Genomic DNA, 26140 nt, shown 5'->3' on the forward strand with positions numbered 1-26140 from the left:
AAAAAAGATAGGAGCCCCGGGAGTCAGAAGGAGAAGTCTGGGAGTTCATCCAAGTTGGCAAGATATTAATCGGTGGGGTGCGGACCCCCATCTTTCCCTCAACCTCCCATAGGAGTGGGGACTTCCTGCCCCCAGGAGTGGGAGGAACACTAAAACATCCCAAAGACTCTCAAGGCCTCTGTGTGCTGGGCAACTGGCTTTCCCAGACAAGCCAAATTTGTTAGCCTTAATATTAGTATCCATTCCCCCTGTGAAGGCTGTCTTTCCCCACACTCACCCTCTAAAAAGGCAGATCCACAGAAGGGAGTCTTTCCAATGGAATGCCTCTCCATACTGAGTGCCCAGGCCCCTATATGCCTCTCTGTGGGAAGATGGAAGCATCAAGAGAACTCACGCCTGCTTCTCTCTTGCTAACACTTATGGACAGATGAAGTTCTGCCTTCCTCCAATTAAGCTTCTTCCAGAAGTCTTGCCCTGTAATACTGTGGATTTATAATACACCGTGGTGTGTGACAGGTAGAGGCTAGAGGACCCACTCTGCATGACAATGGAGGGGACAGAGATAGTTCTGAAGATATATCCTAAGAGGGATGAGCTACACTTGGAATGACTGCCTTCATTCAGATACACATCAGTAGAGTGAACAGAGACTTCAAATTTTACTTAGACAAATTGAAGAGGTGAAATAAAACGGTTTTAAAAAATTTCATATTAACACTTAAATTTCTCCCCATACAATCTTTGACTTTTAAAGAGAAACTTAAAAGTCTTCCTTGTGGTGGTAGGTTTTCTCCCCACAGCCACAACTACGGTACCTTAGTTTCCAAAGGGCTTTCACATTTATTTCACCCAAAAACTGCTATCATTTCTGTTTTACAGATAAGTAAACAAAGTAGAGCTCAAAAAGTTAGGAGTTTCAATATAGCCATTACTTCTTAAAGTGAAATTAAATGATTTTTAAATAACTCTTGTGCAAAAAAACCCCAAAGTTTTACAGCAGAACTGCTACTTTTTTCAATCATTGTAGTATCTGTTAGCAATTAAGATGGCTCATCCTTACCTTTACCAATTTTCCAGTGATCTCAGGCATATCTCCCATTTTCCGATTATCCAGCATCCGAATTTCATAAGACTGACCTATTTTAAAGAAATTACTGAATGTAAATAAACTGTGTATCACCAACAATCCATATAAAGAACATGACTCTGTTTAACATAAAAATTCAATGGTCTCTCAGGGCGCCTGGGTGGGCTTGGTAGGTTGAGCGAAGGACTCTTGATTTCAGCTCAGGTCATGATCTTGGGGTCGTGGGATGGAGCCCTGCATCGGGCTCTGTGCTCAGTGTGGGGTCTACTTGGGATTCTCCTTCCCTCCCCCCCTACTCCTCCCCCTCCCAACTTGTGTGTGGGTGTGTGTGTACATGCATGAGCACATACGAGTTTGCTCTCTCTCTCTCAAGTAAATAAAATCTTTAAAAGAAAAAATTCAACTGTCTCTCAACTAGAGAAGCAAATTCAGGTTGATCTTTCTCTTCCCTGCAAACAACACCATCCTCTCCTTCTTGCACAATTACAGAAGACTGAAGAGTTTCTCTCCCCATTTATTTTCATTTGCTATACTCCCACACACTAAATTTTTATCATGCATACATGCATAATCCAAGACCAAATTTTTATCAGTTTTATTGAGATATAACTTACCATAAAATTCATCCTTTTATTTTTTTTAAAAAGCTTTTATTGATTTACTTGACAGAGAGAGAGAGACAGCGAGAGAGGGAACACAAGCAGGCGGAGTGGGAGAGGGAGAAGCAGGCCTCCCGTCGAGCAAGGAGCCCAATGCGGGGCTTGATCCCAGGACCCTGAGATCATGACCCAAGCTGAAGGCAGTTGCTTAACCGAGCCACCCAGATGCCCCCACCCTTTTAAAAAAAAAAGTACAATTAACTAGTTTTTAGTATATTCAGAATTGTGTAACCATCACACTACCAATTTTAGAGCATTTTCATCATCCACAAAAGAAAATCCTACCCCTCAGCAGTCACTTTCCATCCTTGCCCACCCCAGCCCCTAGAAACCCTCATCAATCTACTTTCTGTATCTAGGGATTTGCCTACTTCACACACTTGATACAAATGGAATCACACAAACTGACTTCTTTTACTAAGCATGTTTTCAAGTTTCTCACATGTTGTAGCAGGGCAGATCTCCCTTCTTTGTGCTCTATCACACTTTGCAGAAATTCTGATTTTTTATAATTGAAGGTTTGTGACAATGCTGCATCAAACAAGTCTATCGGGGCGCCCTTCTTCCAACAGCATCCGCTCACTTTGTGTCTCCGCATCACATTTTGTGATTCTCACAATATTTTGAACTTTTTCATTACTGTATTTGTTATGGTGAACTGTGATCAGTCATTATAGCTCACTTTTTAGGAATAAAGTATTTTTTTTTATTTTATTTTATTTTATTTATTTATTTGAAAGAGAGAGCATGAGAGGGAAGAGGGTCAGAGGGAGAAGCAGACTCCCCACTGAGCAGGGAGCCCGATGTGGGACTCGATCCTGGGACTCCAGGATCATGACCTGAGCCGAAGGCAGTCACTTAACCAACTGAGCCACTCAGGAGCCCCTGGAATCAAGTATTTTTTAATTAAAAATGTTCGGGCATCTGGGTGGCTCAGTTGGTTAAGCATCTACCTTCGGCTCAGGTCGTGATCCCAGGGTCCTGGGATTCAGCCCCATGTCGGGCTCCCTGCTCAGTGGGGAGCATGCTCCTCCCTCTCCCACTCCCCCGATTGTGCTCTGTCAAATAAATAAATAAAACCTTAAAAAAAAAAGGTATATACATGTTTTCTCAGACATTAATGCTACCCCACACTTAACAAACTCAGCATGGTGTCAAGATAACTTTTATATGCACTGAGAACCCAAAAAACTCATTTGACTCACTTTGCTGCAACATTTACTTTATTGTGAAGGTCTGGAACAGAACCTGCATGTCCAAGGTGTGCCTGTACTACATTCCTTTCTATTGCAAATATTATTTCACTGCACAAACATACCACATTTTGTTCATCCATTCATCAGCTGACGGACATCTGGGTTGTTTCTCCTGCATGGCTGTTATGAGTAGTGATACTATGAACATTTGTGTACTGCATTTTGTGTGAACCAAGACCAAATTTTAATGCCAGAGCCTTCTTCCTTGTGACCAATGAACCTAACTCACATTCTCTCACTGCTCAGTTAAGTGTCCATAAGAAAACACAAACAGATATTCACACACCAACTTTATAATTAGGAAAATAAGCTGCTTCCAAAAGTTAAGAATGTACTCCAAACCCACCAAAAATGATTTTGGATTATCTGTCATTAAGTAATAAAGACAGTATACTTTGTATGAAGAAAATCAACAGTAATTAAGGAGTTCTTCTAGTACTATATGAAGTTGGGGATCTTTATGGTCTAGTCCACACTCCAATGGGGCTTACCCCCTATAAAAACATACAAAGGGTACTAGATCATACAGTCACAAAACACAACCAAATCACTCCAAAGCTGGTGAAAGAAAACCATTATATATTGTATGTTACTAAGGAAGAGTCCTTAAGTCATTCAATGAATTGAGAGAGATACAACTAAATAGTACTATGGCAAAACACATTTTCAAAAAGTTGAATTTGCAGCATACTTAACAAAGGATCTAAACTCAGAAAATAAGAAATTTCAAAATAAAGCATATAAAATAGGCATTTTTTAAAACTACACCATCATACACTTAAAATTACACTCAACCTCACAAAAATTTAGGCAATAAAAATTAAAATGTCTGTGACTAACTATCAGATCAACAAAAAATGTTTAATTAAAAACCAAGTGGGTGAGGATGGGGGAGAAATAAGCACATAAAATGTGGGAGGAATACGAACTGATAAAAGTCTTTCTGAAAACCAACCTGGCTACCCCTGTTGAGTTAAACACTGTATTCTTTGACTCGGGGATTCTGACTAGTCATTACAAACAGGAAAAATGCAGAAGGGGCAATATCTGCAACTCACATTAGACACAAAGGGTTATGCTCCCTAATACAAACAACTTCTACAAAATCACAAATGTCCAACATCCCTACAAGAAAAAAATGAACAAATGACATGAACAGGTGGTTCACAAAAGAAGGAAATGCCAACAGTTCTTAAACATATTAAAAGACATCCAATCTCCACCAAAGATATGCAAATTAAAATCACATTGAAATCAATTCTCGCTTATCAGGTTAGCATAAATCCCTCAGTCTGAAACAGTCGCTCAAAAATGGACAGCAGGAGTGGAGATGGTAAGAAACTGCCACTCCGGAGATTATTTTGAAGGGAGAGCCTAAGCATTTGCTGGTGTATTAGATGTACAGTGTAAGAGAAAAAAAAAAAAAAAAAGAGTTGAGGATGATTCCAAATTTTTGGCCACAGAAGGTACTAAACATGAGAAAGACCACCAAGAGTAGATTTGGGGGAGAAAATCAAAAGTGCAATTGAATACATTAAGTCTGAGATAACTACTGGCCATCCAAATTGATAATCAGGTTGATTTTCAAATCTGGAGCTAAGAGGAAGAAATCCCATTTGGAGATACTAACAGAGGACTTTTCAGGGTTACAGCTGTTAGGTAAAGCTACTTAAAGACAAGATCATCTGAAGAGTGAGTCTAGAAAAAGAGCGAGGGTCAAGACACTTCCCTGGGATAGACAGTAACCCAAAGAAAAGCAGCCAGTGAGATGGAAAGTGAAAGAGGTGCATAGCAACCTGCCCAGAACAAAGAGAAAACCTGTCCTCCCAGGATTATCTTATGACCCTCAAAATCTCAAAATTCTCAGGATTGAAAAAATCAAATAAAGGACAAAATCTCAATGTTCCTGTCTTCCTTTGTATCATTTTTCCCAGTCAACCTAACAAGGATACTTCTGTGCTCAATATAAAGTTCAGTCTGTTTCCACAAACACATCTCAAGATCTGTTACTCCTATATTAAAGCACTGCAGACTTTCATTCTTCTAAAATCAATTTTTTTTTTTTAAAGGCTCCATAACACTTGTTATTCTTCAAATGGTTTCTCTAGGGGCACCTGGCTGGCTCAATCAGTGGACCGTGCGACTCTTGATCTTGGGGTTGTGAGTTCAAGCCCCATGTTGGGTGTAAAGACTGTTTAAAAATAAAATCTTTAGGGGCACCTGGGTGGCTCAGTTAGTTAAGCATCTGACTTCGGCTCAGGTCGTGATCTCAGGGTCCTGGGATCGAGCCCCGTGTCGGACGCCCTGCTCATCGAGGAGTCTGCTTCTCCCTCTCCCTCTGTCCCTCCCCCTGCTTGTGCTAATAAAAAAATAAAAGAGTATAACACACTTTCCAACAAACGTGGCAAACTTCCTGAGTCATTACACAGGTATGGAGTCCCAGGTTGGGTCCTAGCCATTTGTAAAAACTACTCATCCAGCAGCAACAGGAAACTGTTGGTCTAAATAGTTGGTCTCCCAGTAGAGTCAGAAACCAATAAGCTACTTAGTTATAAATGACAGTAACAGCAGCAAGGTTCATATGCTTCCTGTGTGCTGTCTAGCTTCTAAGTATATTATACACATTAATTCAATTTAATTCTCAACTACCTTATGTGGAGAGTATTAAATTAAGGAACTTGCCTAGGCTAGCAAGAGATGGAATGGGATCCACACACATGCAGCCCCGTTCCAGAGACTGCAGACTCACCATGGCCCTTCTCCACCTCCCACCTCACCACATGCAGAAAGACACAAGATACATTTAAATCACTGCCCACTGTAACTAGGTGACACATTTAAAAGAAACCAAAAGGTATGTGAAGAATGTGCTTAAGGACATCAACAGGCAACAGAGGTGTTTATATCCTAGCATTGCTGTTTCATCGGCAACCACGTATGACTTACTACAGAGATGCTGGGTTTAAGTTCTTTTTTACATTTCATCCTTTAGTGACAAGACCATCACATTCGCCACAACCACGCTTAAGCACACAACTCACCCATCACATGAACAAGTAAGTTTACTAGAATAAATTCAATAAAATATCAATGATATAAATTTTTGTTATACAAAGACTGTCCTAAAACATGATTAGAATCTTCTTAGGTATTTTAAAATGGTTCTAATTCAGTGGCTGCCTGAGGCAAGCAGAACTCAATAACTGGGAGCTAGGGAAAGAAGACTTTTTATTGTATACCCTTTCATACCTTGTGAATTTTGTACTACATATATAAATCATCTACTTAAACTGTTAAATTTTAAATGTTGCCAATTAACTAAAAACTTAGAAAACACTGGAACTATTCCGGTAAAGAGAGTTGGTAGTTAAGAAAACTAGATTTAGAATCAGAAAACTCTTAAATCTTTATCTGTAAAAAGTATGGCATGGTCCATAATCCAAATAGATAACTGTAGAAGTAATTACTCCCTCTGAAGTTTTCATATAATCATAACATGGAGAGAACTGTGCTTTCATTAATCATCACCATTATTTCCAATTTTCCTCTCATGTACTAGAATGAATGCAGATAAACTCACATGTGAGTTAAAAAAGAATAAACTTGTACTGACAATGACACCTTCAAGTACCCTGTCTAATCCCTTCTTACAGAGTTTTTATGTCCTTTTTTGATACACAATGCAACATTGCCATGTTAAGTCATTTTCCTTGGTGGAACTGAAGAATTCATCTGAATGCAAGAAAATGGATTCAGGAGCCTTAAAAGTGAGTGCCAATCTGATTCCTAAAAACACAGGCAGTAAATTATGTCAATACTTAATCAAACCATCAATACTAAAATGGTGTCACCAAGGCAGACTTCACAAGAACTTCCATGACAATGTCACTCCAGCTGAAAAAATATTCACGGGGTTTTACTGGATTCCAGATAAAATTAATCAAGTCTCATTATTATTTTCCATACCTAACCCCAATTCTCTTTATACTATATATTGCAGGAAAGGTTTCTATAAAAAAATATCAAAACTGCACATGCACTACTGAGAATATTTCCTTTGAAATGCGAGCCCCATCATCTAAAGGGACTTTGCTGAGCCTAGACCTCTGTTTGCTTCCGCAGCTCAAAAGAGATGGGGTGAAAGACACTCAGCCACACCTCTCCCCAAGCCAAACCTTGCGTGGCTCTGGAAAGAGCTATGGATCCTCTCCTTAGAAACATACACATTTATAAAAAATTGAAAACAATCTTAGGGGATTCATGAAAAACATGGGTCCAGAACCTTTTGTCAAAGTGATAAATGCTAGGAGACAAGTCTGTGAAAGAACTATACACATTGTAATACTCATATATTAAAGGTTTTACAATTCTTTTAAAAGGTATGTAAAATAATCCCTTTATGATTACTCTAATGTGTTTTTTTAATAGTTATTCAAATGGTATTTTTTAAAGATTTATTTATTTGAGAGAGAGAGAAAGAGAGCACGCGCATGCATGCGCTCAAGCAAGGGAAGGGGGAGAGGGACAGGGAGAGAAGCAGACTCCTCCCTGAGTGGGGAGCCCAACACATGGCCTGATCTCACAACCCTGAGACTATGACCTGAGCCAGAATCAAGAGTTGAACACTTAACCAACTGAGCCACCCACACACTCCATTATTCATGTTTTTTTTAAAAGATTTATTTGAGAGAGTGCGCGCACACACACGCGAGAGAGAACACGAGCAGGGGGGAGGGGCAGAAGGAGAGGGAGAAGCAGACTCCCTGCCAAGTAGGGAGCCTGATACGAGACTCAATCCCAGGACCCTGGGATCATGACTTGAGCCAAAGTCAGATGCTTAACCAACTGAGCCACCCAGACACCCCTATTCATATGTTTTTAAAAAATATTTCTACATACGCAATTCACTTTTCCACTTTTTTCTTAAAAGATGAAGAAATTAAGATATATTCTACAGCCACAAAAAGATTCATCATTAATACTACAGTGAGCAAGGGCCCCTGGGTGGCTCAGTTCATTGGTGATGCCTTCAGCTCAGGTCATGTTCCTGGGGCCCTGGGATCAAGCCCTACGTTGGGTTCCCAGCTTGACGCGGAGTCTACTTGTCCCTCTCCCTTTGCCCCCCCCACCATGCTCGTGCTCTCTCTGTGAAATAAATAAAATCTTTAAAAAAAAATAGTGCAGTGAGCAGAGTCAAGTGCAATAAATCACTTGCACTTATACTAGTTATAGTCAAGCTGGAGTAAAATCTGGGAGGGGAATACAAGGGAGCCTGCTGGGGTGCTGGAAATACTGGACACAGACAGTAGTTTCAAGGGAATAATATATATAAAAATTCACTGAGTTAGACACTTAAGATCTGCTTTTTCTCAAATCTAAGCTTGGCCAAATTCACATTGAGCAAGTTAATCAACTGCTCTCAGCTGTTTTATAAATTTGAAAATGGATCTTTTTTAAGTTAAGCTTGAACTCATGACCCTGAGATCAAGAGTCACATGTTTGACCTCAGGGGCGCCTGGGTAGCTTAGTTGTTAAGAGTCCAACTCTTGATTTTGGCTCAGGTCATAATCTCAGGGTCGTGAGACTGAGCCCCACGTAGGGCTCTGTGCTGGACATGGAGCCTGCTTAGGATTCTTTCTCTCCGTCTTCCCCCACTTCACACTCTCTCTCTGAAAAAGATAAAAGAAAAAAAAAAGTCGCATATTCTACCAACTAAGCCAGTCAGGTACCCCTAAAATGGATTAATAAAACTTCCCCTAGAGTTACTGTGCGATCTATATAATACATGTATAGTACTTAGTACAAGGCTTCATACATAGTAAGCACTCAGTGAATGTCAATCTAATATATCATTACTACAGATGGTGGATTGCAACTTTTATCAACACGAGATATCTTTTTCCAGTTTAATAATAACAGTGATAAATTACAGATATCTCCCCAGGCCAACAGATAGACACATCCAATGCATTCCCTTAAACAAGGGTGTGTGTGTGTACACTCATTCGTATGCAAATAACAGAACTTACTCAACTATTCCCCAAGTAAGAGAAACACAGGTCATTTCCTTGTCATTAGAAATAAAGCTACAGTGAGTATCCATGCCCCTACATGGTTACTTCTGATATTTTTACAACTAAAACAAATCTTGCCATATGAACTCAAGGTACTTTTTTTTTTTTTTTAAGATCTTCTTTATTTATTTGAGAGAGAGCATAAGCGGGGTAAGGAGCAGACTCTCCACTGAGCAGGGCGCCTAACTTGGGGATCAATCCCGGGGCCCTGAGATCATGACCAGAGCCAAAGGCAGACCCTTAACTAATGAGCTACCCAGGTGCCCCTTTAAAGTACTTTCAAATAGGACACTTAAGGGACACCTGGGTGGCTCAGTTGGTTAAGCATCTGCCATCGGCTCATGTCATGATCCCAGGGTCCTGGGATGGAGTCCTTCACTGGGCTCCCTGCTCAGTGGGGAGACTGCTTCTCCCTCTCCCTCTGCCCCTCCCCCCTCCACTCATGTTCTCTCTAGCTTGCTCGCTCTCTCAAAAAAAAAAAAAAAAAAAAAAGGACACTTTAGTCTCAAACAACCAAACAATTTTAACAACAGTTAGGGTATTGTACAGGTGCTATGGTAGAATAACCTGGGGTAAAAACCTCATAGATCCTACATTTATATATCAAATGAAAAGCTACAGTAAGTTATTCTTCCACATTTCAGAACACTAATCGTAATAGTCTAAAATCCATAGCTCTTTCCAAACATTCGAGGAATTAAAGATTTTATTTAATGACAGAAAAATAATTACAATATGCTTTTTTTTTTTTTTTTTTTTTAGTGTGGATGCTCCAGTGGCTTTATTAACTCCTTTCTGCGGGTGGCAGTACCTTGTAGCTAGAGAGCTGGGAAGGAACCAGGAAGTGGTGGTCTCAGTATGGGTCATTAAAGGGGTACAGAGGGTGCTCTGCATCTCTCGGGAACCCTCTTACCATCCACTGTGAGCATGGGCACAATGTATCGCCAATTTTTATTCAGGGCATCTAGTTGCTTCATCTCATCTGGGCTAAAGGTAAAGTCAAACACCTGGATATTCTGGAGGATACGTGAAGGGGTGATACTCCTGGGGATGCAGATCACTTTCCGCTGGACCTGCCACCTGAGCAGGATCTGAGCTGGAGACCGGCCATACTTTTCAGCCAGGGCCAGGACCACTGGCTCCTCAAGTAGGACTGGTTCATCAGGATCACGCCAAGCTCGATCAGAGGAGCCCAGAGGGCTATAAGTGGTCACCTCCAGGCCGTGAGCTTGGCAGTGAGCAATGAGCTCCTTCTGAGCCAAGTATGGGTGACATTCCACCTGCAGGACAGCTGGGTGCACAGAGGCCACACGGAGCACATCATCAATCTGCCGACTGCTGAAGTTGGACAGGCCCAGTGCCCGTACCAGTCCCTTAGCCACCAGTGCCTCCAGAGCTTTCCAGGTCTCCTTCTAGTGGGTAGAGTCATAGCGGATAGTCCCATCGGCATTCCTAGGGAAAGGGTTGTCTCCCCGCTCAAAGGCATAAGTCCAGTGCATCAGGTACAGGTCCAAATACTCCAGCTGGAGGTCAGCCAGTGTCTTCCGGAGGGCAGGCTCCACATCCTCGGGATGGTGTTTAGTGTTCCACAGCTTAGAAGTCACGAACAGCTCCTATCGAGGCACCACCTTGCCGGGTCCCACGTTCTCCTTCAGGGCCTCCCTGATCTCAGTCTCACTGCCATAGATAGCAGCACAGTCAATGTGGCGGTAGCCTACACTCAGGGCATGCCTAACAGCTGCTTTCACCTGGCCAGGATCGCTCTTCCAGGTGCCCAGCCCAATCAGGGGCATCTTCTGCCCAGTATGCAGGAGGACACATGAAGCCGCCATTGTACAATATGCTCTTAAATGAACAAATATTAATTCTAATTTTGTTGAAATAAAGTAGATAGACATAAACTAGTTATCTCGGTGAGATGCAACAATTTCCAGCTTTACCTCTTGACTTATTTCTCAATCTTTCTACAGTGAGAGGATGTACTATTTTTGTAAGAATAAAAGTTCTGATTTTGTTTAAAAATAAGAGTGTAACATGCTTTCGGTATATGTAGCCAGCAAATTTATAGCTGTGTAACAAAGTACTTTTGTTTAATTTGGTTAGTCACACTGGCCTATGCCCAAACTGCTAAGAGAACCTCAAAAAAATCCCTTACAATTTCCAACAGTAAATTCTATCCCCACATCTCTATTTTCCACTCTGCCTGCTCTCACTTTCATATCTCCAAAACAGCATATTCTCATAAAATGCGGACAAGATACGAGTAGACAAAATCTGACACAGTCTATTTTAGCCACAGACTCCATCTTGGTGCAGCTTGTCTATTTTCAGCACAAACCTGCTTCAGGCCTGAGACCCAGGTTCCTTGATTCAGTCTCAAGTTCCATATTGAAACCAGTGTTCCTAAAAATAACTGACATCCTTTCCTACTTGCTCCTCCTTTGGATTTTGTCTGAAAAACCCTGTAATAAATCTTATTGCACGGACCCTCTTTATGCAAATCAGTTTTCACAAACTATTACTTTGTTGGCTAATAGTAAATGCCTATGATTTTTGTTAACTAAAGTTGTCAAATTTAAGAAAAATAATCTGATTTTAAATTATTACCCATAAACTAGGCTGCAATGCCAAAACGCTTTAGCTATGTGTCAATTCTTACATCAGAGCATGACACAGCCATACTCACCTTGGTTCAAGTAAGTGAGAGTCTCATCGTGCAGCTTCACTGCTGGCGAGGTGGCAGCACACATCACATATTGAAAGGGTGGGTGTTTAGTCTCACCGTCCAATGGAAGGCTGGAATCTTCCTGCTTAAAAATGGGCAATGCCAAGACATCGCTGAAAGGCAAAAGAATCAACACTGACCTTGAGTTTAAAATATTTAAAAGCATATAAAAACACGTAAAGGCGGTTTTAAAATGTAAGCTTGGGGTGCCTGGCTAGCTCAGTTGGTGGAGTGTGCAACTCTTGATCTCAGGGTTGTGAGTTTGAGCCCCACATTGGGTGTAATTGGGTGTAATGATTACTTTAAAAAATATGAAATTTTTATAAAAAAATAAGTAAAAATAAAATTTAAGCTCAAAAATGTCATGTAAAATAAAAGAACTATTCATGTAATTTGGCTCCCCAAAAGATAGTATTAATAACCCATGTCTCTAGTTGTGGGTATGGGGAGAAGGGGGAGCAGCTATGATGAGGCAAATAAAATAAAAAGTATTTCATAGTTAATAAAGTCCATGCTACTGATTTAGCAAGAGATCTAATAATATATATGCTACTTCTTTAAACTCCATATCATTTCTATTTTAAAAAGAGCAAGTTGGGCGCCTGGGTGGCTCAGTCGGTTAGGCGTCTGCCTTTAGCTCAGGTCATGATCCCAGGGTCCTGGGATGGAGTCCCCCACTGGGTTCCCTACGGAAGAAGCGGGGAGTCTGCTTCTTCCTCTGACCCTCCCCCCCTCATGCTCTCTCTCTCTCTCTGAAATTTTTTTAAAAAATCTTAAAAAGCAAGAGTGCATAGCTACCTGTTTTGAAAGGTCGGTCCAGAGGTACCATAAAATCACAGAGCAGCATTTGATTAAAATGGTACACTACAAAATGTGCCCTGCAAGGCCTGGCAAACGCTGAGAGCATAAAGCTTCATGCTTAGTCTAAGACAATGGCTTCTTCTGAGAAGCGAACAGCAGCAGTAGAAACAGCTGCTATTTTTTCCCCCCAAGAATAACTTGGGGCATTGATTGGAAGGGACATGGGTGGGGGGAGGGCTTCTGGGGTACGGTCTATATTCTCTGTTAACCCAAACACACACAGATGTATTATTTTGTTTTGTTACAAGAACAGCTGAGAATATAATTTACAATCCATAAAAATTCACCCTTTTAAAGTGTGCAATTCAATGGGTTTTGGTATTATTAACAGAATTGTGCAGTTATCACAACTCTCTAATCCCAGAACATTTTCATCACCTCAAAAGGAAATCTCACACCCGTTAGCAGTCATTCCCCAGCCTTATCTCCTGACCCTACCCCTAGTCTTGGCAGTGATCTACTTTGTCTCTATGCATTTACCTATTCTGAACATTTAATGCAGAAGAATCACATGGCCTTCTTTTACTTAATGTTTTCAACGTCCACCCCTGCTGAGCATGTATCAGCACTTCATCACTCCTTTTTGGGGATGAATGATATTCCCTTATGTATGGACAGACCACACTGTTGTTTATCCACTCTGGGACATCGGGGTTGTTTCCATTTTTTAGCTATTATGAATAATGCTGCTATGAACAGTTGCTTTTCATGTAGACATATGTTTAATTCCCTTGGATATAAACCTAGGAGTAGAATGGCTAGGTTATATGATTACTCTGTTTAACTTTTTGAGGAATTGCCAAATGGCTTTCCAAAGCAGCTGCACCATTTTACATTCCCACCATTAATCTATGAGTTATAGGCATTTGTTTTTGAGATAAATCACTGACCTATACATTTGTATCTTGTTAATGTTTCTATGCTCATTCCTCAGGAAAAAGTAAAATAATAACAAAATATCCAAATTAGGGGTGCCTGGGTGGCTCAGTTGGTTAAGCTATGAACTCTTGATTTCGGCTCAGGTCATGATCTCAGGTTGTGAGATCAAGCCGTACTCAGCAGGGAGTCTGCTCCAGATCCTCTCTCTCTCCCTCTGCTCCTTCCCCCCTGCCCCCCGCCCTGTGCTTGCTCACTCGCTCGCTCTCTCTAAAATAAATACATCTTTTAAAAAAATATATCCAGGGCACCTGGGTAGCTCAGTCCTTAAGCATCTACCTTTGGCTCAGGTCGTGATCCCAGGGTCCTAGGATCGAGCCCCACATCAGGCTCCCTGCTCAGAGGGAAGCCTGCTTCTCCCTCTCCCACTCCCCCTGCTTGTGTTCCCTCTCTTGCTTCGTCTCTCTGTCAAATAAATTAAAAAAAAGGCTTTATTAAAAAACAAAAATTAAAAAATATATCCAAAGAATAACTACTATATCAACACTAATAGCAAGGGTTTGTCTGAATTGCTTATTTTCCTTTTTTATTCCTACAAGCCATTAACTAAGATATTTGGCTAGCCCATTTTAATTAAATTCAATTTAAAACAAAATGTTGAAATAAATGAGATGGGAGAGAAAGCCTGCATTGCATTCCCTCCTCCCTGCATATACTCTTATTAAAGCATCAGACTGATCATTCAGAGACTAATTACCCACTAGTTCTGCTCTTTATACCTGGAAACCGCCAAAATGCTTCTAAGCATACAAGTATAACTGAGAAACACAGTCAGTGGCGGTCCCCAGCCCTCCTCTAGGGCTCTTCTCAGCAATGCGGCCCAGGGGACACCTAAGTGGCACAGACATAAAACCTGGTGGCAACTATAAAACTTTTCAGGTGACCACCAAATTTGAATTCCAGGGGATATTCTGGGCACTATACTGGAGTTTGGGGGAAGAAAAGTGCTATAAAATGAGATTCTAAGGCGTGGAATACTAAATAATACTAAAACCACTGGTTGAAAATTAAAACATTTTAAAGTTTATAATAAAAGGATACATTGGTATAAAAAAAAGTGGTACTATAAGACTTAGAACAACTCTCTTCGTGAAGAAACAACTATAACGGTCAAAATGGTTCCACGGTATACGAAAATATATATATTCTTATGTCCTATATATGTAAGCATTTAAAGGACAAGAAAAAGAGGCGCCTGGCTGGCTCAGTCAGTAGAGCATGCAACTCTCGATCTCTGGGTTGTAAGTTTGAGCCCCAAGTTGGGGGTAGAGATTACTTGAAAATAAAATCTTAAAAAAAAAAATCATTTGCTATTGAAATCCCAATTAATTTTTTACTTCATTAGAAAGTGCATTCCAATCAACACAGCAGTCAGTGATCCTCCTCAAACAGAAGCCAGATCATTTCATTCCTTTGAAATTGCTCCCTCAGCTCACTTTCAATTAGGGTCCCTTCAAGGCCCCACTCACGTTGCTCCTTTCCCCCTCTTCTACTTGCCCTCACTTCCCCTGCCCCCCACACCAGCCTCCCACCCTGCCTTTTTCAAGGCATCTGCACTGGCACTGGGTTTGGCTCCACTCTTCTGCCAATGTCTGCCTAGTTCACTTCATTTAAATGTCACCTTCACAGTGACAGCCAGACAACTGCAGTCCTCTCATCCATGTCCCCAACTTCCCTTGTCCTGCTCTATCTACCCACAAAGCTAATCACATTCTCACAGTACACAGGACTTAAGTCTGTATCACCCAGAAGTACACAACCATCTCCCCAAATTTCACTTCATTGACTCACCCAGCATTTAGCACAAAGAAGGGTCTCAAATACCTCCTGAACTAATGAACCAACTGCAACACTAATAATCAATTATTACTAAAAGGAAAGACCAGGTGTCTCGGTAATTTAAGATCATCATTTCTACTAGGCTGAACCTGAAGAAAGTTCTAGTATTCAGTTGTTTTTGTAATCCCATATCCCCGACAGGTAGAGCTCCCAGGGATCTGACAAGCAAATGAAAAGTTTCTCAAGGCTTCAAATCATTACAAGTAATTCTGAAATGCCAGTACCCAAAAATAACCAGGCACACAAAGACAAACAAGACTCTGGGAGCAAGAACCAACAGCAAAAACAACAGATGGCATACACCCAGTTCCAGATCGGTCTGTTGGTATTCAGCTCTTTCCCGCCTCTGCTGCAGAGGGTTCGAGGTCTGAAACTACACATACAAGACGTGTTGCCAGCTGGAGTCTTGCTAAGTTGTACAAGGGAAGCAGTGGTGGGGAATTAAAAGGGAGTGGGAAAAGACAGGCAGGAAACCGCACAGACTGCAGCTACAGGAAATTTCCGGGCTCTAGCAGCCATGCCTCCAGCAGCTAGCCCAGGAGCAACCAGGTAACAAGTGCCCCCCCCCAACCCTTCCAGCACCTTTGCAAATACTTTATTACATCTTTCTCTACTCTAAACATCTAAATGGTTTCTATTTTCCTAACTGGACACAGATGGATACCCCCAAAGAATTCGGATGCTAGAATTAATGGACTCATACTATAAAATTATGCTTACTTTGTTTAAAAAAATAAAAGACAAGCCCAAAAAGATCGCAAGGAAGAGGAAATTTTAAGGGACAGCAAAACTGAAAAGGAACAAACAGGACTTCTTTTAAAAAATTTTTTTTAAAGATTCCATTTATTTATTTGACAGAGAGAACGAGCACAAGCAGGGAGAACAGCAGAGGGAGAAGGAGAAGCAGGCTCCCCGCCGAGCAGGGAGCCCGATGTGGGGCTCAATCCCAGGACCCTGGGATCACGACCTGAGCCGAGGGCAGACACTTACCTGACTGAGCCACCCAGGCATCCCCAAACAGAACTTCTAGAACTGGAAAATAAAATTGCTAAAATTAAGAACTTAGCTGTAACAGCTCAGACAGAAATGTAGAGTAAATAAGGAAACTGGAATATAGGCAAAAGTAAGTTATTCAGAAGGCAGCAAAGAGTGAAATGATGGAAAATGCAAAAGAGAAAGAAAGGACAAAGTGAGATTTTACACTGAAGTTCCAGAAGAGGGAAAAATATTGTGGAGGCAATATTTGAGATCAAGGCTAAGCAAGTCCCAGAACTGATGAAATATACCAATGCACTGATTCAAGAAGCTCAAATAACCAAAGCAGGATAAATAAAAGAAATCCCCACCTAAATACATCAAGAAAAACATCTAAGCCAGTATAGTCTGTGGAAGGAAGTACCAAGTAAGGGATTCAATCAGCGGAAAGCAGGAATGGGAAGGAAGTGGTGGAAGGGTCCGAGGAGTCCTGGAGTCATCAAATGCCAGGGGTGGGGAGTAGTGGATGAGGCCACCATGAGAACACAGGGGCAATGGCAAAAGGATGCACCGGAACACTGAGGCTGTAAACTTCAAGTGAGACCCATTCAATGTTCTTCCAGACCACATTCAGCTGCTTAGGTGACTTAAAAGTCAAAAATCACATTTAATCAGGGTTACAGTTTTGCTAAAATAAAAAAGATGGGAAGGGACTAAAGCAGAGAGGGCAAGAGAAACAAGGGTATATGTAAGGAAGTAATACAACGACTGACCATGAAAATTAAAACTGGCTGAAGAAAAAAAAAAGGTGTTAAGAGGGTGATGGGGTGCCTGGGTGGCTCAGTTGGTTCAGCTTCTGACTCTATTTCAGCTCAGGTCATGATCTCAAGGTTGTGAGATTAAGCCGCACTCAGTGGGGAGTCTGCTTCTCTCCCTCTCCCCCTTCCCCTGCTTGTGCTCTCTCTCTAAACTAACTAACTAAATAAATAAATCTTTAAAAAAGAAGAAAAAAGAAAAGAAAAAAAGGGCGAACAGAGTCCAATCAAGGACTGTAGTTGGGCCAAATGACAGCAAGAGGAAGGTACTGAGGGAGTGAGCTGAAAGGGTAGAAGGTGGTAGTTAACACTGAACCCTGAATTTGAGATTATACACGGGTTACATGATTGGAAATGTCAAGGTCTAACATATGATCAAAGGATTGAGAAGCTGAAGATAATACCAATGCAAGAAAGATACAAGGAACAGAAATGTTAGGCTACTGGAAGGCCCATTTAGATATCTTCGGAAATCACCAAGAATTTAGTAGTATCAGATAGTGATATCGAACCAGGACCTATAATTTTAAAAACGAGGACTGACCCAGAAATCACTGAGATGACTGAAATAATTGGGTGACTGGTTGATATTTGGTTAACATGAAATTCAAAGTTGGGGGGGTCTTACAAGGAAGGAGAAAGGGAGAATAGCTTAAAAGTAGCAGTGAGAAGTAAGGAGGATCCTTCTTCCCTCATCTTCCGGGCAGTGGGAAGCGAGTGGAAATGAACTACCACCACTTGGTAGGGCTTCAGAGGAAAAGTATATACTGAGAGGACAGCCAGCATTCCAAAAGAACAGGAAGGTGAAGATATCATTAAGAGACAAAGTTGCCTGTGTTAGTTTCCTCAGGCTGTCCTAACAAAGTACCAAAAACTTAAAGCAACAGAAATTTACATCTCTCAGCTCTATAGAGGTCAGAAGTCTGAAATAAGCATGCTGGAGAGTGGGTCTGGGCCTCTCCTTCAGCTTCTGGTGTTTGGTGAAGTCCTCTGCACTCCCTGGCTTGTGGATGCATCCCTCCAATCACATGGCCAGCTTCCCCTTGTAAGTCTTCACTTAGTCTTCCCTCTGTGCCCAAATGTCTTCTTTTTATAAAGATACCAGTGCCCATCCTCATTATATCATTTTAACTTGATTACCCCTATAAAGACCTTATTCAAAAAAGGTCACATTCTGAGGTCCTGAGGGTTAGGACTTCCAATATACCTTTTTGGGGGGACACAATTCAATCCATGTGATGGCAGACTGAGGATTCCAGAGGACAAGGTGGAAGGATGTTCAGAACCGGTAAGAAAAGGGAGATGGCTAAGAATAAGGAGGTGCGGGGACACCTGGGCGGCTCAGTTGGTTAAGCGTCTGCCTTCGGCTCAGGTCTTGATCCCCGGGTCCTGGGATTGAGCCCCGCATCGGGCTCCCTGCTCTGAGGGGAGTCTGCTCCTCCCTCTTCCCAGCTCGTGCTCGCACATGTACACACATGCACGTTCTCTCAAATAAGTAAAATCTTAAAAAAAAAAAAGAACTGATGGGGTGCAGCGCCACAGTGCTGACCAAAATGCAGGAGAAAAGCAGTGTCCTGAAACTGGAGTTTCTTGTAGTCTTTTGTTTTTTTTAAAGATTTTATTTATTTATTTGACAGAGGGAGTCACAGTGAGAGAAGGAACACAAGCAGGGGGAGTGAGGGAGGGAGAAGCAGGCTTCCTGCTGAGCAGGGAGCCCAATGCGGGGCTCCATCCCAGGACCCTGGGATCATGACCTGAGCCGAAGGCAGATGCTTAACGACTGAGCCACCCAGGCGCCCCAAGTTTCTTGTAGTCTTAACAAACAAACAAACAAATATTAAGGGCACAAAAGGTCTGGGGTCTGGTCCAATATGCCCTAAAAAATTATATATATGAATGCCTAGGAGAGACAGACCAAAAAGAAAAGGCACAAGTAAGTATGAATAAAAAAGGAGCTATCACTAATAAAAACTAAAAAAATGAGGGGTGCCTGCGTGGCTCAGTTGGTTAAGCATCTGCCTCCGGCTCAGGTCAGGATCCCAGAGTCGTGGGATCAAGCTCCGCATCAGGCTCCCTGCTCAGCAGGGAGTCTACTTATCCCTCTCCCCCCCACTCGTTTTCTCTCTCAAATAAAGAAAATAAAATTAAAAAAATCCTAAAAAGATGAAAATATCACTACCTTTATGCCAATACATTTGAAACTGTTTTCTCTCTCAAATAAAGAAAATAAAATTTAAAAAATCCTAAAAAGATGAAAATATCACTACCTTTATGCCAATACATTTGAAACTATGGATAAGATGAACAATTTCCTAGAAAGATAACTTATCAAAACTTCCTTCAACGGCTGGCTCATCTGGTGGAGGATTGACTCTTGATCTTGGGGCTGTATATTCAAGCCCTGTGTTGGGTGTAGAGATTACTTAAAAAAATAAAATCTTAAAAAAACTTTCTTCAAAACATAAAAATCTTTTAAAAATAATCCTACAGAGACTGATATCGTGGTTAAAATTTTCCCCCAAGGAAAATTCCTGCCCTAGAATGGTTTTATAGGCAAGTTCTGTAAAACTTTCAAAGATAGTTCTTGCAGAAAGTCAACAGAACAGAAAGAGAAGAAATACTTTGATTCACTTTATGAGCCTAATTTTGAAGTCAAAACTAGCCACAAACAGAGCTAAAAAAGAAAATGAAAAGCTCGTTTCAGCCATAAATATAGAGGCAAAAGTCCCAAATTAAGAATTAACAAACCAAATCCAAGAGTATAATGACAAAGCATGATCTAGTTGAGTATTCCCCAGGAACACAAGGAGAGAATACAGAATCTGGAAACAGAACACCACACTTCTGGACAGTTGATTTAGAACAGAATGGCATTGTGAAGAGGTTCGAGTAAAAAGTCTTTTCAAGCAGGGAAAAGTGCAATTGGCCTCCTACTTCATACCATACCAAAAGAAAAAAAATTATTCCAGACAGACTGTATACTTAGGTAGGAAATTATAAAGTAATAAATCTTTAGAGAAGACTGTAAGAATATCTTATACCCTCACAGTAAGGACTAACTATAAGTGAAAAGTTTGATTGATTAGTCAATGTGACCATATCAAAATCTAGAACATTCAAAAGCCACCAAAAAGAGAATGGAAAGGCAAGTCACAGAGGTAAGGTATTTATGACATATATGCATGATCAAAGGGTAGTGTCCAGGATATATGAAGAACTACAACAAGAAAGAAAATAAAAAAGAAAACAACAGAACTGAATGAAGAAAAAGGTGTCGTCTTCAAATCCTCCGACAGACTTAGCTGAATATATAGCTTTAAAATGCATCTATTAGAAAACAAACACCAAAAACTAAGGAGGAAAAAGCATCCAACCAACGAAGTTGGAAAATAACAAGAGCAAGCAAGAAAGTGAGAAAAAAATGACCACAAAAGTAAAATAGAAAATCCAACAGAAAAGAAAAATAAAGCCAAAATTTGGTTCTTGAGAAGCACTGAAGATACAGACAAACCTCTGAAATAGGTCACAAAAGAAGGAAAAGACAATAGTAGCACATAAAGTAAAAGGGAACAATCACAAATATTGTAGAGATCTTCTTTAAAAAAATCTGAAAACTTAGAGCAATTTTCTATGAAATTTAAAATTACCACAACTGGGCGCCTGGGTGGCTCAGATGGTTAAGCGTCTGCCTTCAGCTCAGGTCATGATCCCAGGGTCCTGGTATCGAGTCCCGCATCGGGCTCCCTGCTCCTTGGGAGCCTGCTTCTCCCTCTGCCTCTCTCTCTCTCTCTCTCTCTCTCTCGCTCTGTCTCTCATGAATAAATAAATAAAATCTTTAAAAAATAAATAAATAAATAAAATTACCACAACTGGCTAACATACATAAATTCTGAATATTCCTATGTCTGTTAAATCAATTACAGGTGCAGTCAAACACCTACTCGTGCATAAAAAGTTAAAATCACCAAATCCAGGCTGTATTCCAGGTGAGCTTTACAAAATCTTGAACAAACAGTTAAGTCTCATCTCATAAAAAAACTGTTTAGGGACACCTGGCTGACTCAGTCCACAGAGTACACAACTCTTGATCGCAAGGTTGTGGCTTCAAGCCCCATGTTAAGCGTAGAGCCTATATACATATATATACATATGTATATATACATATGTATATATATGTATATATGTGTATATATATGTATATATGTATATATATATACACACACACATATAAATACATAAATAAAACTTTTTAGCCCATAAAAAGAGCAAGCTATCCAACTCACTTGACACTAATACAGCTTTGATGTTTTAAAAAAATAAACAGGAAGAAAAGAAAATTGAGGACCAATCTCATTTAGGAATAAAGATAACCTATTTATGAAACTTTGGGAACATTCTCTAAAATCAGTAAGAAGACTAAAAACTCAAGTTTCTAGTGGTTCTAAATAACACTGCAGTGAAGCCCTAGCCAACACACTAAAGCAAGAAAATGAAATGTAAAGATCATATAGGAAGAAATAAATCTACCATTATTTAAAGCTATTGTCTAACTAGAAAGTCTGAGATCCTACAAATTATTAGAACTATTAAGTTCAGGGGTGCCTGGGTGGCTCAGTCGGTTAAGCATCTGCTTTCAGCTTGGGTCATGATCTCAGGGTCCTGGGATCAAGTCCTGCATGTGGCTCCCTACTCAGCAGGGAACCTACTTCTCCCTCTCCCACTCCCCGTTTGTGCTCTCTCTCTGTCAAATAAATAAATAAAATCTTTAAAAAGTGGGGGGGAGAACTCTTAAATTCAGCAAGGTCCTGGAGGGAAAAAAAAAAGCAAGATACAACAAAACAAAGAAAAAATACATATAGCCTTACTGGCTGATTTTTCTCCTATCCAGAAAGATCATGCTCTACTACCTTGAGAAGACCTCTCTACTACCTTGAGAAGACCTCTCTACTACCTTGAGAAGACCTCTCTACTAATTGGTAGGCAGCCAAAGGGTGCAATGGAAAGAAGTAGAAGCCATACCCTAGCTCTAGAGCTTCAAATTCCAGCTCCACCATTTGTTGAGTGACATTGTGGCAGGCTACTTAACTTCTCTGAGCTTTAATAATGGGTTTACTTTAATTTAGAAGAAAACATTTTAAGTATCTAAACTGTGGCACACGTTAAACCAGAGATTCTCAAAAGTGTAATTTGTGGTATCCTGAGGAAACAGACTCTTTCAGGGGGTTCGGGAGGTCAAACCTATTTTCAGAACAATACTAAAACATGATTTGCCTTTTTCACTTTGATGACATTTGCACTCAACCAATGGTGATTAGAACTGCTGGGGCCTTAGCATGAATCAAGGCAGTGGCACCAAACTGTACCCAAATCAAGGCAGTGGTGGTCACTGCATAAAAATTATTTTTTTTTTTAAAGATTTTATTTATTTATTTGAGAGAGAGAGAATGAGAGACAGAGAGCATGAGAGGGAAGAGGGTCAGAGGGAGAAGCAGACCCCCCGCTGAGCAGGGAGCCCGATGTGGGACTCGATCCCGGGACTCCAGGATCATGACCCGAGCCGAAGGCAGTCGCTTAACCAACTGAGCCACCCAGGCGCCCCTGCATAAAAATTATTAATTTTAGTATATATTGGTTCTTGGGTAGGTATATTTCTGCTGCACACCGAAGTGCAATGGTTGTTTCAAGGAAAGCTTTTACGCCACCATGTTGATTTGCAGGCTGAACGAGCAGTTTCTCTCACAGAATATCACTTTAACTTGAAAGAAAAACTAAACTATGATTATTCAGATCTGGGTATGTGACAGAAACTTCCTCAAAAATGAACAAAGTGAGCCGATCATTTCCCGGAAAACAACTACGATGGTTTCAGAGTAGGCAGTTAGTTAGGTTCTAATAGGATGCCTGCAAGCCAGCATACAGGAAGTCACTGCCAACTATGAGGAAGTCAGAGGCCTGTCCTGGCAGCACTCAAAAACAAAACCACAAGAAACTGGACCAAACCAGACAGGTCCAAGATGGCTGACAAAGTAGGTCAAGGTTCACATTATTCCTTTATTACACTACATTACCATAGCTAAAATCTCCTCCCTATAGGTGCCATGACAGGAAACCCCTGACCAAATAAGGAAGAAAAGGCTATGCTTCCAAGAAATCCGTTCCTCAAGTAGTGAAGATTGCACCCCCTTGTTAACAACTGTTAAAAGACAGAAACCCAGGGGCACCTGGGTGGCTCAACTGGTTAAGCATCCAACTCTTGATCTCAGCTCAGGTCTTGATCTCAGGGTCTTGATCTTAGGGTCGTGAGTTCAAGTCCCGCGTTGGGCTCCACAATGGGCGTGGATAAAAATCCAAACCCTAGTGGACACCACTCTCCCACTGTCCCTGGAGCCCGCCAGCATTCGCATTTTGAGAGCATACTTTTGCTTTAATAAACTTTCCTGCTTGTACTGCTGTGTTGTGTCTGTCCTTGAAGTCTTTCTCCTGATGAGATCAAGAGCCTCTGGTGACATCATTTGGACAAGCTGGGTCAAAAGCCTCACAACCCGAGGTCTCCCCAGTCTATGCGGCAACAAGACGAATTGCCTTCTGTAAAGTAATAATTTAATATTTTATGAGTAATCTAAAGAGGTCACGGTACTTCCTAAGTCCTAAAAATTAAGTTGTTACAGATTATAAATTTCATGTAAATAGTAAGATGGAAAGAAAATTACCAGGTGGCCCAAAAGACCTTCTCAAGAAAGTTTTAATGAGCTACTTTCTAAAGGTCATTTAGTTATCTGTCCCTTACTTCAGAAAACATGAATGACCCAGATTTCAAGTTACAATGGGTTTCAGCCTTCCTTCAGTGAGGGGAAGCTTAGCCTTCATTTGGAATGGTAGTGCCACTAACAGGTCACCTGGACCAACACTGTTAACATCTATGGGCTTCAGTTTACTCACTTAAAATAAAAGGATTGGTTTAGAAGTCTCTAAGGTCTCTTCACCCGTCTCTAGTAGAATCTTGATATGGTAACTAAGATTCTGAAAAACATTTATGACCTGCCTCATTTCAAACAGAATCTGCAGTAGCTCATACCTCACATACAAATGTGGTATACCAGTACACACAGAAGCGGGGAGGGAGAAGGCAGGGGCGGGAGGGGGGAGGGGAGACAGAGACAGAGAGAAAACGAAAGAGTCAAGAAGAAAAAAAGGAGGGGAAGAAGCAAAGGCAGTATCAGAAATTTGCCACGACACACCCAATACTATCAGCCGGCATTGTTTAACGCAAATAGTTTTGTTTTTTGTTTTTGTTTTTTTAAAGTAGGCTCCATGCCTAACATGGGGCTTGAACTCACGACCCTGAGATTAAGAGGCACATGCTCTACCGAGGCAGCCAGGCGCCCTAATGCAAACACATTTTTAAGTCAGACTACTGAGAAAAACCATCTTTCTTACAAGGCATTTCCCCCCATTTTCTTAAAAAGTCTTTAAAAATGGATAGTTTAAGGGGCTCCTGAGTGGCTCAGTCAGTTAAGTGTCTGCCTTCGGCTCAGATCATGATCCCCAGGTCCTGAAATGGAGGAGGGCTCCCTGCTCAGTAGAGAGCCAGCTTCTCCCTCTCCCTCTGCTGCTCCCCCTGCTTGTGCTCTCTATCAGATAAATAAAATCTTTTTAAAAAAATAAAAATAAAAATGGATGGTTTAAGCCATCCAGAGAGCAAATATAATAAGCATACTTCACTTTACTTTGGAATTCAAAAAAATTTACTTTGTAGGCAGCTTTTCATTTAAGAAGTCACTTTTCCAATAATTTCAAATATAGCACCCTGAGTTTACTTCTTGAACTTAAGAAAGAAATCAAAGAGAAAGATAAGAATCAATAGCCTTACGTCCCATTTGATGCCAGATGAAAAGAGACTGCCTGCCCATACAGAAGATAGATACCAGGCTCCTAAGATCTAGCCTTCTTAGGACTCTAGGTCCAAGCCGGGAAGTGCAATCAAAGGAAGCCTCCAACAGCCTAAAGCCTTCTTCAGACTTAGTTCATATCAAGTCCACTTTCGAACTGCCCAAGTTTGAATTTCAAATAAAGGGCCTTGAATTTGCAAGAAGCAAGCAAGTAGTCTCATCAGCTCCTCAGTTCTGAGGACCCAATTAAATACGGGAAAAAACAAAACAAAACCTAAGTAAACTCCTTAAAAACTGGTACTTGCCTTCAAAAATACCTGAAATTTTAGATTAAATGACACACCATGTAAGCAATAACCAAAAACATTTAATGGAAAGTTTCCCCATGGCAAGTGTTGTAAAAGACCTGTAATCATAAAGATGTCAGACATTATTTTAAGAACAAGGTCAGGGAAAGGTTAAAATCATGATTTTCTTTTTCACAGACTAAACCATAGACAAAAGTTCATTAGCTGGCTGAGTCACTAAAACAAATAAAACTCTAGGAAAACAGTAAAACCTCAAAATAACCCTAATAAGCAAAGTTCTTGGCAGCAAACTTTCATTTTACCATAACTGAGAAGTGAGAAGCAACTTTTCAGTTGAAAACACTAAATTCCCTTCATGTACCTTAACTGGTCTCAAGGAGCAGCATGGCACTCGAGGCCTGTGTTTTAACTAGGAAATCACTGTCTCTAGTACTGTGTGGGGTGACCCTATGACTTTCAATAGATCAATTTCTTCAACTGAGACAGTTGTTCTAGAAAATAAGTCACTTTATCCAGAGCCCTCAAGTTGCACAACTGCGGAGACCAAGTGCCAAGTTCAGGGAGAGGAGCACATACCTAATCAGGGTCAGAATCTGGTTTCCTCCACACACTTCCACACTCTTAAGAAACATCTCCTCCTGAGAGTTCTTTATTGCCCAGAGTTTCCCCTTTAAGATATAAAAGCTCAATTTCTTCAGGGAGCAGCCCCCACCATT

At 40.8% G+C, this 26140-nt stretch overlaps 1 protein-coding gene and 1 pseudogene across 6 annotated transcripts in view; both read right to left on the bottom strand.

Moving 5' to 3' along the window:
• Positions 1 to 26140, bottom strand: part of UBP1 (upstream binding protein 1) — a 54937-nt gene that overhangs the window by 27421 nt on the left and 1376 nt on the right. For all 5 annotated transcript variants that reach the window (XM_088026794.1, XM_088026795.1, XM_028107147.2 and 2 more), the window contains exons 2-3: positions 11763 to 11914; positions 1061 to 1137 (exon numbers count right to left, since the gene is read on the bottom strand). In XM_088026794.1, the coding sequence (XP_087882920.1) occupies positions 1061 to 1137; positions 11763 to 11914 (229 nt within the window). The remainder of the gene's footprint in view (positions 1 to 1060; positions 1138 to 11762; positions 11915 to 26140) is intronic.
• Positions 9592 to 11847, bottom strand: LOC114212305 (aldo-keto reductase family 1 member A1 pseudogene; annotated as a pseudogene). Its single transcript, XR_015769038.1, has 2 exons — positions 11763 to 11847; positions 9592 to 10921 (listed from the first exon to the last, which is right to left on the bottom strand). The product of XR_015769038.1 is annotated as an aldo-keto reductase family 1 member A1 pseudogene (transcript).

The sequence above is a fragment of the Eumetopias jubatus genome, unplaced genomic scaffold (genome assembly GCF_037043125.1).
Source record: "Eumetopias jubatus isolate StellerSeaLion01/CBP00866 unplaced genomic scaffold, mEumJub1_p1.0 scaffold_1, whole genome shotgun sequence".
Classification (NCBI taxonomy): domain Eukaryota; kingdom Metazoa; phylum Chordata; class Mammalia; order Carnivora; family Otariidae; genus Eumetopias; species Eumetopias jubatus.